This window comes from Nestor notabilis, unplaced genomic scaffold (assembly GCF_000696875.1).
Source record: "Nestor notabilis isolate BGI_N333 unplaced genomic scaffold, ASM69687v1 scaffold5843, whole genome shotgun sequence".
Classification (NCBI taxonomy): Eukaryota; Metazoa; Chordata; class Aves; order Psittaciformes; family Psittacidae; genus Nestor; species Nestor notabilis.
Genome location: NW_009920549.1, coordinates 524 through 16,460, shown reverse-complemented (window position 1 = coordinate 16,460; position 15,937 = coordinate 524). Strand labels below are relative to the sequence as shown.

At 52.3% G+C, this 15,937-nt stretch overlaps 1 protein-coding gene across 1 annotated transcript in view; it reads left to right on the top strand.

Annotated features, from left to right (window-relative positions):
• The window catches only part of MAPT (microtubule-associated protein tau), a gene marked incomplete at its 3' end in the record, with an annotated part of 26,327 nt that extends 10,397 nt beyond the window's left edge, over nt 1-15,930 (top strand). Inside the window, exons 6-15 of the mRNA XM_010010718.1 lie at nt 1,542-1,597; nt 2,757-2,936; nt 4,266-4,398; nt 5,002-5,052; nt 5,500-5,765; nt 9,230-9,322; nt 9,469-9,561; nt 13,008-13,089; nt 13,632-13,744; nt 15,863-15,930. Coding sequence (XP_010009020.1) covers nt 1,542-1,597; nt 2,757-2,936; nt 4,266-4,398; nt 5,002-5,052; nt 5,500-5,765; nt 9,230-9,322; nt 9,469-9,561; nt 13,008-13,089; nt 13,632-13,744; nt 15,863-15,930 — 1,135 coding nt within the window. The remainder of the gene's footprint in view (nt 1-1,541; nt 1,598-2,756; nt 2,937-4,265; nt 4,399-5,001; nt 5,053-5,499; nt 5,766-9,229; nt 9,323-9,468; nt 9,562-13,007; nt 13,090-13,631; nt 13,745-15,862) is intronic.
• Between the last annotated feature and the right edge of the window lie 7 nt (nt 15,931-15,937).

Sequence of the window (15,937 nt, the reverse complement as noted above, 5' to 3'; positions counted from 1 at the left end):
GGGTGGGGCGGGGGGGGGGAATGCATTGCCCAGAGTCAACCAGCTTCTGGTTCAGTAGGAGGAATAGGAATCATTTTCTTTAATGGTTTTATGGTCTTTTCCTTCATTTTACTTTATGGCTGTTTGTTTCCAGCTTTGCTCCAGCTGCAGTTTAACTGGATTTGGGAAGGGTGGTGCATCCAGCAGCTCTGGGTATGGCTGTGATGGGTCAGTGCTGGATTAACAACATTGTTCATGTCACTGGGAAAGGGCTGACCCACCAGGACAAGTTTCCAAACCACTGGGGAGAATGTCAGCAGCTTTTCCTCCCAGAACAGGGAGGAATTAGCTGAAAATGGGGAAAAGGGGCTTTGTTATGATTGCCTCAGTACAAACATCCTCCCTGTTGCTGATCTCCTAAGCAGCAGTACTGTTGTGTACTGCAGTCTCTTGTGCTCATAGACTAAAGGGACAAAACACTGAAATACTGTCAGAGTCACTCTAAGCTTGATACAAATCAAGTAGGACAAGAGCTAAAACCTTAATACCCTGCAGGGCCTGACCCCAGTGCACAGCCTGCTGGGGAGGCAGAGGGCAGGAGACGTGGGGTTAACAATGGCCTGGGGTAAAAATTTTTTCGGAGATTAACAAAGCTCATCATAGAATCACAGACAGGTTTGGGCTGGAAGTTCCAACCCCTACCACGGGCAGGGACACCTTCCACTAGAGCAGGTTGCTCCAAGCCCCTGTGTCCAACCTGGCCTTGAACACTGCCAGGGATGGGGCAGCCACAGCTTCTCTGGGCACCCTGTGCCAGCGCCTCAGCACCCTCCCAGGGAAGAGCTTCTGCCTCAGAGCTCATCTCAATCTCCCCTCTGGCAGGTTCAAGCCACTCCCCTTGTACTGTCCCTCCATCCCTTGTCCAAAGCCCCTCTCCAGTTTCCTGGAGCCCCTTTAGGCACTGGAGCTGCTCTAAGGTGTCCCCTTGAGGAGCCTTCTCTTCTCCAGCTGCCCCAGCCCAGCTCTCTCAGCCTGGCTCCAGAGCAGAGCTGCTCCAGCCCTCGCAGCAGCTCCGGGGCCTTCTCTGGACTCAACAGCTTTAAATGAGATGATGGGCACCCTGGTACTGCTGGGATTGGGGCATCCTTCAGTGTTAGTCTTCATTTATGTAACTGTTAGAACCAGTGGGTGTTTTAGGGAGGGAGACTTATGTTTAGGGTCAAAGAGAACTGTTCTGTCCTGTCCTGAACAGATGCTCCTGGTACTGAGTGCAAATCTGGGCAAAGTGGGCTCATGAAGCTTTATTGTGTGTGTGTCTGATATTCCAGTGATGACTGATGCACTGTTACCTGTGCACATGGTTATCTGTTAACCCAGGAGGAATGTGTTCATGCTGTGGAAGTATGAGTGACTATTTCTAAGAACAGTATTTCATCTAACGGGGAGCAGGAACCTGGAGCACCCACCCAGCATGCATGTGGCTGCAGAACAGGCATTATCATCTCTCTGGGGTTTACTGACCACTCCCAAGGAGTGTAACTCTGTGTGTTTCCATTTCTCAGGTCGTATTGACAGCAAAGACAAGGAAGGGACTGAAGCTGATGAAAAGAAACCAAAGGTAAGCTAATAACTAAAACCAAGAGGTGCCACCAACACACTGAAGTGCTGAGCATGTTCCTGACTCCCTCTCCCACACTCCTGGACCATGGTTGTGCCTCTTAAGAAATCTTGTCATTATTTTCCATTCTTCCATCTCCCTTTCAAGAGTGTTTTATGTTTTCTTCCCTCACCCTGGGCTGGATGGTGCAATCCATGATGATCTTTGAGGGCAAGGAAGAGAACCAAATCTAAACCAAACCTGTGGCTCAAGGGTTGGGTAGGTGGTTAGAGAGGCTGTTTCCTCAGCCCAAGACTGGAAAGCAGATAGCTGGCTTTGCTGGGCAAACTGGTGTGGAAGCAAACTCAAATCTGTGTTGTGCAGGGCTGGGGCCAAGCAGTGTCACAGTGAAAGGAGCAAGGCAGGTAATTAAAAGCTTAAATAATCTAGGCCTTGCAGGTGCTCTGTTTTGGGTGAGGAGCAGAGTTTAATAGTGGGTAAACGCCAGGAGTTGGAAGATCTCTGTCCCACTGCTCGTTTGAAGGGGGTTTAGTGCAGGTGATCATTAACATGGCCAGAGCCTGGGTGAGATGATGGACAAGCTGATGGACAGGTCAGTGGGTGAAGAACTAAAGGTGAGGAATATACTCATTTCAAACAATGTGAAATTGGGTCTTTCCCTGGGGAGGCTGGCAGGACTGTACCAGCCATTTGACGTGGTACCACGGAATTGTCTAGACAGAAGCAGAGATCCCTTATTGACAGAGCAGGAGGGATGGGGCTGAGAGACCTGGGTGCAGCCATCTGCATCTCCCAGCAGTGCTGGTGTTGATAGTGCTGTACCTGCAGCATCTTTGCCAGTGGAGCACGGGGAGTTTGGGAGGTAATAGAGCAGTTCAGGGGGTAGAACGTGCCACTGATGTGGAGGGCAGTGGCACGGGCAGGCTGGCGCTGGTGACACTTCCTCAGAAAGGGGCCTGGGTGTTGCAGCAGCCTGTGGGAGGAGTAGAGCTGAGGTATCTCCCTGTGCTGCAGAGAGAGGGCAGTGCCAGCCATCACCTATCTCACACCAGTTCTGCATTGCACCTTCTAATCCCGTTTGATGTGGGTGAGCCCCTTTTGTTTCCCTCCCATACTGATTTTTTTTCTGTTCCACTTTTATTTTGTCTCCATATTTAAGAACTCCTCACCCTGCACTACCAAACCCCCTGGGGATAGACCCTCCACCCCCCCCCAACGACACACCTGCTCTAGCACAACCCCTTCGAAAACACACTCCAGCCCTGCTTCCACCTCTAAACGAGCCTCTTCTGTCACATCCCGACCTGCCAGTAGAGGAACACAAGAAAGGAAAGCCAAGGTAAGGAGGTGGGATGGTAGAGAGGCAAAGCTGCCTTGGGGAATACCTGAATTGCATTCCTGACAGGTCTGACTAGTAGTGCTTGGCTGGGCATTCTCTTGTGCCCTGTTCAGTGGAGAGGGTGGGATGTACTTCCCTTCACCCCAGCCTTGGTGCTCAGGTTTGGTATTTGAAGCAAGTGGGTCCATCACACCAGCACACAGGCCCCCTACTCTGCATTACAGCAAAAGCATCTCAGTGCCGCAGGGTGGTACCTGCTCTTTCTGAGGCATTTCCAGGTCCTGTTCTTGTTTTGCAGCTTTGTGCTATGTTTTATGGGTGTGTTGGCTGTAAACAGCAGATGTATTTGAAATGTGCCAGAGCCAGATCTGCCAGGTGCTACACAGAGCCTAGGGAATGCACCCACATCCCTGTCTCACTCTGCAGCGTAAGAAGTAGCTCGGAGTTTCCCTTTGTGGTGTTTAGTCATGTGGATACAGAGCAGGGATTGCAGATCGCAGACAGTGGGATATGGTTTGAGTGTATTGCAGGTGGGGATAAAGGAGGTGCTTCTCTCTATTTGGAGTCTGGCACTGTGCTCCTGAATGGAGCCTCTGGTTTAGTCAGTGGATTTGGGCATACAAGAAATGTGGAGAAGGACTTTTTACACAGGCATGTAGGGATAAGGTAAGGACAGGACAAGGGGAATGGCTTGAACCTGCCAGAGGGGAGACTGAGATGAGCTCTGAGGCAGAAGCTCTTCCCTGGGAGGGTGCTGAGGCGCTGGCACAGGGTGCCCAGAGAAGCTGTGGCTGCCCCATCCCTGGCAGTGTTCAAGTCCCTGGCATTCATCAAGGCGAGGTTGTACACAGGGGCTTGGAGCAACCTACTCTAGTGGAAGGTGTCCCTGCCCATGGCAGGGGGTTGGGACTGGATGAGCTTTAAGGTGCCTTCAACACAAACCAGGCTGGGATTCTGTGATTGATTTATATTCTGTACAAAATTTTAGCAGAAGAGAGGAAACAAAATGATGAAATTTAGAGAATGTACAAAGGAGTTGAACAAACCTTTTGACCAGGCCTGAATGTGAGGTGAATTATGTAGCTGAAGCTAAGGGCTATGCAGGGAAGTGGCAGTAGTGACTGTGCAGTGGTTGTTGTAAGCACCATGGTGGGAGATAGGGTGTAAATGGGCACATTGCAGGTACCTGTCTGGGGGGAGACCCGTGGGAGCTCCTGTGGCTGTCAGGGTAGGAAGCAGGAGGGTCTCGTGTGGCTCTGATCCATGAAGGGTGATAGCCCATCCCTGGGCATTCCCCCCTCCATCAGCCTTTCCCCTTTGTGTCCCCAGGGCCCGGAGATGAGAGGTGGCACGAAGACGGCCACACCGCGCTCCGGAGCCGGACAGGCTCAGAGGAACTCCACCAATGCCACACGCATCCCGGCAAAGACCCCCACGGCCCCTAAGACACCCCCCAGCTCCGGTAGGTGGTGGTGAGCGGGGGTGCTGCTGCCTCCCCTGGTGTCTCTGGCTCCAGAGGCTCTGCTCTGGTGGTGCTCCCAGGCCCTCTGTGCAGTTAGGTGGGGGTCACGCACAGCGCTGGGGCAGAGCATGGCCGGCAGGCTGGCGCCTGGGCCGTGACTGGGAGCTGCTCACCAGGCTGTGTGTGCAGAGCTAGGGCTGATTCCTCTGAAGGGAGCCTTTCTGGATGCTGCTTTATGTGCTCTGTTCATACAGTTGCCAGTGTGTAGGAGAAGGCAGTTGCTTTATTCCTTTGGGATTTCCTTCAGTTTGGAAGATTTAGGCAGCTCCTTTTTTTTAATCCATCTCTTCCTTTTCTCTTGACAATATTTCCACCAAGAGCGGGGGCAAGAGGATCAGTTCTTCGAGTGCAGGAATGGAGATTAGCACGTTATTCTCAGAGAAGAAAACCCCAGAAAGCATCAGGCATTGAATTCCCATTAAAATGGTGCTTTTCGCTGAATATATATATATTTTTCATACTTGACCAGAGCTGCATAAAACCTTAAATCGATTAAATTTCCAGCTTTATTATGTTTAAACATCTTTCTCATTCATTAAACAGGCAGAAAGGAGCAGAAAAAACCACCTCCTGCAGCAGCAAAGTCTGAGAAAGGTGATGTTTAACAGTTTTCTTTTATTCTGTTCCTTCCCAAACTAGGGCCAGTTCTGAGCTGCTCAATGATCAACCTTATTTAATGACATAAAATTATTATGTGTAAATGCTTCCAAATTCCTAACAGGAAAGTGGTTTTGTTTGAGTGTCTTTTGTCTGTAATTTGTCACACATGCTTGGGTGGGGGTCTTACCAATGAGCCAGTCAGTGAAGACCATCTTCCTTCTGAAAGCAACTAAGGAATTGCCTTTAGTCACAGTTTTCACCTCAAAATGAAGTAGAAGAAAGTGCAGCCATCTTCTCCCTGCTGCTGGGCTGCGATAGGAGCAGCGGGTGGGCCCTGAGGCCAGGCACACCAACTTCATGAAGTCAGGCAGTGGGGGGGGACAGGGTTGTGTACCTGTGTTGCTTATCCTGTGCTTGCCTCCCTCTGTGTGCAAACTCCAGGTGAGCAGCCAAAGTCTGGAGACAGAAGCGGTTACAGCAGTCCCGGCTCCCCCGGGACTCCAGGCAGCCGTTCCCGCACTCCCTCTCTGCCCACCCCACCAGCCAGGGAGCCCAAGAAGGTGGCAGTGGTCCGCACACCACCAAAATCTCCTGCCTCTGCCAAGAGCCGCATCCAGCCGTCAGCCGCGCCTATGCCTGACCTCAAAAACGTCAAGTCCAAAATCGGCTCCACCGAAAACCTGAAGCACCAGCCTGGAGGTGGCAAGGTAAAGGTGGACTCTGCTTTCCAGGGGCATGTCTGTAGGGACAGCGGGTGCTTGGTGCTGTGCCTGGGAGGGGAGAGCCCTGCCTGGGGCAGCAGCAGCCCAGCTGGTGTCAGACACGCAGTGGTGCTGCCTCCAGCCTGCTTCTGCTTTTAGAGTCTGTTGGGTTCCTTGGGTTGGGTGCTTGTTGGAAGTTGCTCGCTGGCTTAGTGCAGTACAGCTGTCCTGCAGAGAGGACTGCAGAGAGCTTGGGATGTGGCACATCAACACGTGGACTGGCTGCCAGGGGAATGGCATTCCCTTGTGGTGTCCAGTGAAGGAGAGCACATTGTGACCTACAGCCCTAAAGAGTCTCAGGGTCAGGGTTGTGTTTCTGAATCCTGTACTGTGTGATCTGGAACAGTCCCTTCAACACTGCCTCTGTTCCTGCATCAGTGAGCAGATAGGATGTTCTCCTCCCTGGGAGGCTCCCAGGCTGGGCACTGTTCATAGAACGGTTGTGATTTCAGATCCAGCTCTGTTGGCAAGATTCTGGATTGTGTTCTGCCATCAGGCACTGTCTTGCTACATGATGCATGGCCAGAACTGGTGGCATTATCCTTTCAACCACTAGTATATTTCACTCCCAGAGAGGCTGTTTCACAAGCAACAAAGTGAACTCCGTGCTCCAAGTGCTTGGGAATGAAGGTCTCGTGTTAAATTTTGCAAGCCCAGCAGAGGAGGGTTTGGATGAGGGAGTGGGGTGACCTAATTCATCCATGCAGCCCCAAGAGCAGTGGTGTGGGGTCACACAGCTCCAGCTGGCGTGGTGGCTCCTCATAGAATCATAGAATCCCAGACTGGTTTGGGTTGGAAGTTCCAACCCCTGCCACGGACAGGGACACCTTCCACTAGAGCAGGTTGCTTCAAGCGCCTGTGTCCAACCTGGCCTTGAACACTGCCAGGGATGGGGCAGCCACAGCTCCTCTGGGCACCCTGTGCCAGCGCCTCAGCACCCTCACAGGGAAGAGCTGCTTCCTCCTATTCAACCTGAACCTCCTCAGCACCCATCTGACCCTCTCTGCACTGCTCCGTTGCACTGTGTGGCCATGTCCTTGCTGCATGGGTGGCGACAGAACAGCACCAGGTTCCCCTGAGTGGTGAAGACCCAGTGGCTCTTGCACACACGTTACATGACAGACCTGCAGGTCTGATGGCTGGTGCAGTCAGGATTCCCCTGTGCTTGTGCCTTGCAGACCTTGCTCTGTGGCTGCTCATGCAGCACAGCTGAGTGCAGTGCATGCCATGCTGTGTGCGCAGGTAACTCGGGATGTTCACCATTAGCATGGGAGAAGGCTTTGAGGTGGCTTCTCTTCCCCAAATAGCAGTGTGCTTTTCCATTCATTCCCTTCTGTGCTGGTGATTTACTGGAGAATGCACATTTTGCTCTGTGCTGCAGGCTGGGGGGGCTCTGGCTGTTGGGCATGAGCAGAGCAGCACGTGTCCTTCCAGCTGCCTGTGTCCGGGGGCCTTGGCCCTCCTTGTTTCCCTGCTTCAGTTTTTCCTGCTGCCCCCAGAAAATGCTGCTCTTCAGGGCCCCTCACATTTACTGTTCATCACATAAATTGTTTGCTTGTCCTTTTTAATCCAGCTTTTATGAGGGTCTTTTTTTCTCTGCATCTCTGTCAAGCAACATATTTATTGTTGTCACTGAATTGGGGACAGTTCATTACTCTTTGCAGGGAAGAATGGCTAGGTGCTCTGCTGGGGATTTTGTAGGACATGAGGCTGCTCTTAGCAGAATGGAGCAGAAGGGGCTGATCCCGCAGGTTTGATTTTAGAGTGGCCAGAAGATGGGTCTGGAGCCTGCTCCCAGTGCAGACCCCCAGCTTAGGGAAACAAACGGCATGGGGCACACACGCCAGTATTTCTGCATTGTCTGAGCACCTTTGTTGTTGCTGGATCACCGAATTTTGTAGGACATGAGGCTGCTCTTAGCAGAATGGAGCAGAAGGGGCTGATCCCGCAGGTTTGATTTTAGAGTGGCCAGAAGATGGGTCTGGAGCCTGCTCCCAGTGCAGACCCCCAGCTTAGGGAAACAAACGGCATGGGGCACACACGCCAGTATTTCTGCATTGTCTGAGCACCTTTGTTGTTGCTGGATCACCGAATACAGCTCTGGCAAAGCCTGGTCTAGCTGAACCGTTGCAGGATTAGTTGATGTCAACTTGGAAAATGATGCTATAGAGGCTGGAGCCAGCTTTGGTGCTTCACCAGGGGGGTAGTGAGGAGCAAGCCCTGCAGGCTGGGGATGTTCTGGAATGGAGGGTGAGGTTGCCTGCTCAGCCAGCCCTGGGGACACCGTTGTCCAGGCACTGCACGTGCAGGGGGATGTGGTGCTGCTCCCTTGAAGGATGCTCTGTCTCTGTCTCTCATGAGGGTTGTGCTTCAGATGGGCTTTCTCCTGAGGGAGCACAGGCCTGTGTGCCTGCTGGTTTTTACTTGTACAGGTTGTAAAGCCACTCCAGTCCATGTAGGGGAAGGAACAGGGACAATCTTCATCTTCGTGTTGTCTGGAATAGCTGCTCCTGTGCGTGGGGTCACTCCAGCATAGCTGCACTTACAAAACCCAGACAGGGAGAACAGCTAAATTAGTACATACTGAATGGAAACAGCTTCATTAGCACAGAGATCTGTGTGTGGTGGGGAGGGCAGGCAGGCTTGGGGACTGGAGGGGGACACTAGCATGGTACGTGCTTCCCCCGTGGCACCAAGCCGTTTCCAGCCCCTCTCCCAGCCGTGATGTGTTAGGAATAGGCAATAGACACATTGCATCTGCTGCCTTTGGGGTGGCCTGTGCTGCCCCTTTCAGCTAGACAGGACTGAACCGTGCGGGTGGGACTGCAGCCCTGGCAGCGTTTGCTTTTTCTCTTTGTAACTGGTAGAGGGAGTTTGAGCCCTGCTCAGCACACAGCTCAGGCTGGGCACACGGCTCCTCGCCTCCAGCTGCACCAGTCTGCCCAGTTTGCTCCAGCTGCTGAAACAGGAGGCCACGTGTGTCTGTTCTAGAGGGGGGCACACATTGCCTGGCATGGGAGATGGGGCTGAGCAGGCATTTTTCTCTCAGCTGTATCGTTCCTCCTTCCACTGAGCTGAGGCTCAGTGCACTGGTGTTTGCTGCCCAGCAAGTTCCCTGTTTTGTTTAGTGAAAGAAGATGGGGTGAGCTGGCTGTTTTCTCTTTTCTCACTAGTGTTTCTGGCCTGGAAACTCAGGCTGCCTTGCTAGCCTGATGTAACCAACCTCTAGCTATACCCTGACCACCTCCTTCTTCAGTTTCCAACCCGTGAGTTGACATATCTATGCAGGAAGCCAGAGATTCTCCTTAGCTCTTGGCATTGGAAGGCATGTTCCTGCTTGTAGGGATGTAACACATGGTCAAGCTGCAGATGGTCATGTTGTTTCTCACACTCTTTTCTGGCTACCAAAGGTGCAGATTATTAATAAGAAGCTGGACTTTAGCAGCGTTCAATCCAAGTGTGGCTCAAAGGATAATATCAAACACATCCCGGGAGGAGGCAGTGTGAGTACCTTCACACTTTCAATGCACTATAATACTGCTGATTCTAAGTGGCATGTTGTGTACACTGAAGCGCCGATGCTATCTGCAGTGACCTGCCATCAGATAGCTATTGGTGACGTGCAATGACTCTTTTCTGGCTACCAAAGGTGCAGATTGTTAATAAGAAGTTGGACTTTAGCAGCGTTCAATCCAGGTGTGGCTCAAAGGATAATATCAAACACATCCCAGGAGGAGGCAGTGTGAGTACCTTCACACTTTCAATGCACTGTAATAATCCTGACTCTCAGTGGCATGTTGTGTACACTAAAGCGCCGATGCTATCCGCCGTCAGATAGCCATTGGTGACGTGCTGTCATTTAACCCCATTAACCCGAAAGACATGGTGGGATGAACCCTAACAAGTCCTGTACATGCCTGACATGGACAGAACTAACTGGCCCTCTCAGAAACCATGTCTGTAACAAAACATCCCATTAACTGGAAGGTTTGACACTACCTGGAAGGCTCAATGCCTCATTGTCTGCGGGATGGGTGGCCTCTGGCAGACAGTGACGTAGTTGCTGATGCAGTAGATGGATAGATTTCTAAGCAAGCACAGTCCTCGTTGCTTAATAGACTGCTAAATTGCACGTGACTCTGCACAACATGTGAACGTGCAGGTTCCTCCCCATTCCCATCAGGCCAGTATGATCCACGCAAATATTAAGCTTCTCCTTTCTGTGTCCGGCAGTGCCCATGGAGGCTGAGCCTAAAATAATACTGAGTGAATTGATGGGAACGCTGGCATTTCCAGCCATTTCCAAATAAACAGCTGGACTCAGCTTTCAGTTACTGTGCCAGAAACCTGGAGAAACTCCACAGAGGTCGGTGGATTTACACCAGTCTCTCTGGAGACAGTCTGGGTCCAGGCAAGATGATGGGCTGAGGATGGTGCATCGCTGAGACCCCAAACAGTGTGACCCAGGGGCTGTGGTTGCCTGCTCTGAGGAAGCTGTCTGGTGCCTCTCAGATGTTCCTGATGGATTTTCTTTGTGCTGTTTTTGATCCCTATGGATGCCCTCCCTGAGAAACTGAGCATTGCAGAGGGCTTGGCATGTAAGCATTGGGACATAACTGGGTTTGCAACCTCCATCTTAAATTTGATGTCATTCTGCATTTATTTAACAGGCCAGAGGAGCTGCTTTGCAGAGGTCACACCTCTGTGAAGCAGGTTCCATGCTTGTTCTGCTCTTTCTTACCCCAGGGTCCTGCTCTGGCTTGGACTGCTTGGTGCTTGGTGGACCCCTTGTGACACCAGGAGTTAGTGTTCCTCATGAATCACCTGTGCTGTGGCTGGTCATGAGCTTCAGCACAGCGTGGTGAGCTCATCCTTGTCTCCTCTGAGAGCTCACACCACAGGCAAGCATGTGCAGCTGCAGTGGCTGTAGTGGGTTAAGAATTATCTGGATCTTTGGCTGGAGGTTGCCATCCCTCTCCAGGCCTGTGACATGAGCAGCAGCTCAGCTCTGGGTGCTCGGGCCAAAGCCTTGTGCTAATGTGGCTGTCCTGGGGCAGAGCTGTGTATTGGGGTGCCTTGGACAGAGGGGCAACAAGAGCACCAGGGCTTGATGGCCACCACGTCTCACCCCTCCTCTGCTGCTTCAGGAGGAATGAGCTGGTGCTGCAGGGACCTGGGGTTGGTACCATTGGTTTTTAAGCCAGTGGATGCTCCAACAGGGTGATGCATTAGGCAAAAGCTGACCTAAGCATTGCTGATGTGGAGAGGTGGGGTCCCCAGGTCTCTGTTTCCCAGGCAAGCAACTCTGTGGCCCTTTTCCTTTCTTGCTTACATGGGGAGGACCCTTCTTTGCTCCCCAGCAGGATGGTAAAGGGTTAATGGAGCCTGTAAAAAAAGAGCACTGGAATGAGAGCAGAAAGTGTTTCAATTGCTGATAGCTTGCTCTGGAAGTGGGAGATCTTTCAGTCCCAGGTCTCAGTGGTGCCGGAATTCCTCATAGGCCCTTGGGTCACACTGGGATTAGAAAGGCATCAGCTGTCCTTTTGGGACCTGCTTCCTGCCTTCTGCCTGCACCATGCTCTCCTCCTCCCCATGCATCAAACGTGTGATCTTTCCTCAGGGCTGTCTCCATGTCTGTGTCTGCCAGGTGCTCGCAGAGCCAGGGGTTGCTCTTCTCCCCTCTCCTTGTCCCCACTCTCTGTCAAATGTGCTTTTAGGTATGTGTGAGCATCGAGACAAGGCAGGCCTCTGGCCCCATGTGCGGGTAGGATGGGATGGCAGCACTGAGCCTCCCTTCCCCCATTCTTTTCCTGGCTGCATGGTGGAGGGGGAAGTGTTTCTCAGTGCTGCGCACAGCCACGGTCCAGCACCTAGCTCTGAGGGTGGTGGGGCCACCTGGAGATCTGGAGGATGCACCTTCACCCTGGGGCTTCTGAGTCCGCACAGGGTGCTTGGGTGCGATGGAGAGCAGCGGCTGCGGTGAGTCCTTTGTGCTGGCTCTTGGCTGTCTGGCTGCTTGGAGGGGTCAGCTTCTCTGCAGAGCTTCCTTTGGTGCTGGCACATCCTTCCCGAGACCTGTGAGAGCAGCACACAGTGAAAGCACAGAGAGCAGCATATGCTTCCCCTGAAGTCCAGGCTATTGCTGAGAGCCAGACTCTTTCCTGTGAGTAGGAACCAACCTTGAGGTGCTGATGATCCGATTTCTCCTGCACAGCCCCACTAGTACCAGCAACTAGTGTGCTGATTCACACACAGGAGTCCAAAACCAGGGTCCAAGGGCACTTCTGGGGTTATGGGGATGTTTTCTCACCCTTGTCTCCTACTCCTGACGTAGCTGGTGTGTCTGTGCTGTGGTTGCTGTCCCTGACAGACCCGTGCCGTGGTTTGGTTGGTGTTTTCCAGTGTGGTGGTTAAACCTCTAACGTTACCACTAAACAGCTCCCGTTCCTCGTGTCCTCGTGTCTGCGTCTTGTGTCTGTGTGCAAGAGGCCCTGGCCCCACACCGGGCACGGCACCGCCTGGGGTGGGCAGTGCCATGGAATTGCTGGAGATGGGATGGGTAAAACAAGTGAAAACCAGAGCTTAATATCATGAAATACTGTTGTGGGTGAGTGTACTGTAATTGCCAGTTGAATTTCTGTAATGGGAACTCCTGCCTGATATTTAATCTTTGCTTTGCCTTTTTTTTTTTAACCCTGATTTCCATTACAGCATCTTTCAGAAATGCATATTTTGGTCACTCTTTTTAAAAGTTCTGTGCACATTGATCATTTCTGTTCTTTCAGTTTTTGTGGACATAAGCTTTATGTTTTACACCAGAAAAGGTATTTATTTTTTACGTTTTCTCTCTGGTATATCTCCTCCTTTTGGATGATGTGTATGCAAATCTGAATTAATCACCACTCCACTTTCTCTCTCACTTTAAGCACTTTAAAATTGCCTCTACTTCCCCCCTCTGTGGAGAGGTGATCTCGTGCATGCTGACATGTTAGAGAGAGGCTACTGCACATGGGCATTAATGATCTCCCATTTCTGATGACAGTTTCTTTTGTATCTTTAATCTTACTGGGGTTTAAGCTGTCCTTTCCCTTGACTCCAGATCAGGCGCCGGTGTGTGTTGTGCCTCCCCCTCCCCAGTTGCCCATGGTGGCCATCACCTCACTGCCTTCTCCTTTCTCGTATGGACAGGTTCAAATCGTTTACAAGCCAGTCGACCTGAGCCACGTGACATCCAAATGTGGTTCCCTGGGCAACATCCATCACAAACCAGGTACCCCTTGACTCTGCAGCACCGGGTGCGGGTCCTCGGAAGCTTGCAGGCCGCCTCCTGGTGTGCACCGGGAGATGGGAGTGAAGGGAAGCACTCCCTGCACTATGGACCTGAGCCCTGGGCTACTGGACACTGCTCCCAGCTCAGTCACTGTCAGATCCTCTGCCTGACTGCTCAGTCGTAGGGGAGGGATCTGGTGTGATCCATGGACAACCTGAAGGTGCCGACACATCACTGTAAAGGGAAGTGTTTAGGAACAAAGAGGGGGGACTGCTGGTGTTTAGTGGGATCAGGTTAGCTCCCAGCCCTTGGTTCTGTAGAACAATTGGGATGTCTGTCAGCTCTGCATAGCACCCATTGGAAAGTCTCCATACTCTGGTTCCCATTTGCCCTGGCTCCTGGGTTTCACACATCACCCTGGGGTCCCTCTTGCTGCTGTTTTCCTGGTCCGTACCCTCTGCTCAGCCTTAGAGTGCTTTGGTTGAGCTGCCTCAGCCCTGGCTGGCACAGGAGCTAACCCAGCATGTGCTCTTCTCTTCCAGGCGGTGGCCAGGTGGAGGTGAAATCTGAGAAACTGGATTTCAAAGATAAGGTGCAGTCGAAAATCGGGTCCTTAGATAACATCAGCCACGTCCCTGGAGGAGGAAATAAAAAGGTAAAGGGGCACTGGGTCGAGAAGAGGCGTTGCTGTTCTGCTTCAAGTGTGTGTCTGCCCTGCGAGCAGGCGTTTCAAGTCTGGACTCAGAGAAGGTCCTGCTCACGCAGCTCATGTTTAGACCCCACGGCCTCTCCTCTCTGTGTGCCAGGCAGCACTTCTGCCCCAGTGCTTGGAACAACTTGATGCCCATGTTCTAGTGTGGTGTGGTCTGTGCTTTCCTCAGAAGAAAGATGATCTCTTCTTTCTTCAAGTCTCAGTCTCAGCTGAGACTGACCAAGGGCTGTGCAGGGAGTGGTGTGTGTCTGGGAGGAGTTAAATTGAAAGACAAGCCAGCCAGGTCAGGTGAAATACTGAACTTGGGGTGAGCTCTTCCTGCCAGGGCTTTGATGGTGACTTCACAGTAAGTCTTAGCTAAGTAAAGCACCTCTACAACCTCACTTCAGGGACAGCCATGTCCGTTGCAGGCAGGAGCAGGGAGATCAGGTAAGTACAGAGTTGAGGCTCCAGCCTGGTGACACACATGGTTGGATTTCTCTAGGGAAAAGTGGGGTTTATCTTGCTTGTTTTTCAAACACTTTTTTCTCAATGGGAGGGGAAGTTCCATTTCAGTTCCTGTGTTTTGGCACTTTGTTCTTGGCCATGTTTACTCTGTGCACTCCCAGCTCTTTGCTGGTCTCTGGCTGAGGGATCGCTTGACTTCCTTACCCTTCTCTCGCTGCTGCTACGCATCAGACTGCCCTGTGCTTCACTAAGCCCATTTCCATAATTTTTATTACAGTGATGACTCTTTCATATCCTGGCACATTCACTGGGCTCTAGTTTGAAGAACTTGCCTTTTGGAGGGGTAAAGGTGTGACCCAGAAGTGACATCACCTGCCTCAGCCTTCCTGTGTGGCAACTTCCCATACCCTGCCTAAATCCTGGAGCTGTAACTGGTGTAACATGAGTTCACATGCTGCCTCAGATGCCTTCCTTTGTCCAGCCCATTCCCCCCTTGGCACCAGGGACCATCCTCAGGCAGTGCTGCTCGGAGGAGGGATGCTCTATTTGCAGGGAGGGGAGAGGACACAGTTAAGCCCCATCAGACCTCCATGGAGGGTGGCTGAGAGCAGCTCCACTGCTCTTTCCCCAGCCTTTCCCATGTCCACTCCTTGCTCTGCGACACAGAAGATCCAGGATTGGCCACACAATCCACAGCTCTTCATGTGCTTCTTCCTCTTGCATTGGGTCTCCTGTGGGGAGCTGGGTGCTCTGAGCTCTGCCACGTACCTACTGGCAGCGGCGGCTGTCCTTGGCTGCGCATGGAAAGCTTTCCTCATCTTTCTGAAGGCAGCTGCTGTTCTTCCTATGAGCCAGTGAAGGACCCTGTTTTTCAACTCTTTTTCTCCCCAGTTTTCTATTTCTTTTCTCTATTTTTTGTCCTTTTTCCTGCTGGTTGACATTGATTGGATCTTGGGTTTTGTTGCTGATGCGTTTTTTGCACCCCACCGCCCTGGGTGGGTTTCTTCACCTGTAGAGAGAGAAAGGCAAGGAAGACAAGACCCGTCCCCAGGCTGCTCAGACCCCAAGCCCAGACCCTGCTGGGCTCCAGGCCCTGGTGCTGGAGCCACTCACCCCCCCGGAGAGCCAGCTCCCAGCCTTGCACTTGGCTGGGGAGGGCACCAGTAAGTAGCAAACCTGATCCCCTGCACCTCTGCTCCCCAGTCCTTGCATTCACCAGGAGAAGAGAGTTTTGGCTCTTGGGAGCGGCGTTTTGTGCCCAGCTGGGCTGTGGGGTAAGGGGAATCTTTGTGTGCTACATGGGAATCCTACCCCTTCCATAAAGTTTTGTTGGGGGAGTGGGAGCAGCCCAGGTTGTGCCTGGGACCTGCAACCACACCGGGCCTTGGGGAGGATTTGGCAGCATCCCTGGATGCTCCAGTCCTGGTGTGCCCAATCGCTGTGTGGGCTATTGGAAGGGATGTGCCTGAGGATGGGGGGCACTGGGGGCATTGGGCCGATGAACTGAGCTTTCCTCCTGGCTGTGCAGCAGCGACGGAGCCGTTTGCAAGTACAAACAACCTCGGGTGTGGTGGCTGCATCCTCCCTGCTCAGCGCCCTCTGCTCTCGTTGCAGATTGAGACCCACAAGCTGACCTTCCGCGAGAACGCCAAAGCCAAGACCGACCATGGCGCTGAAATCGTGTACAAG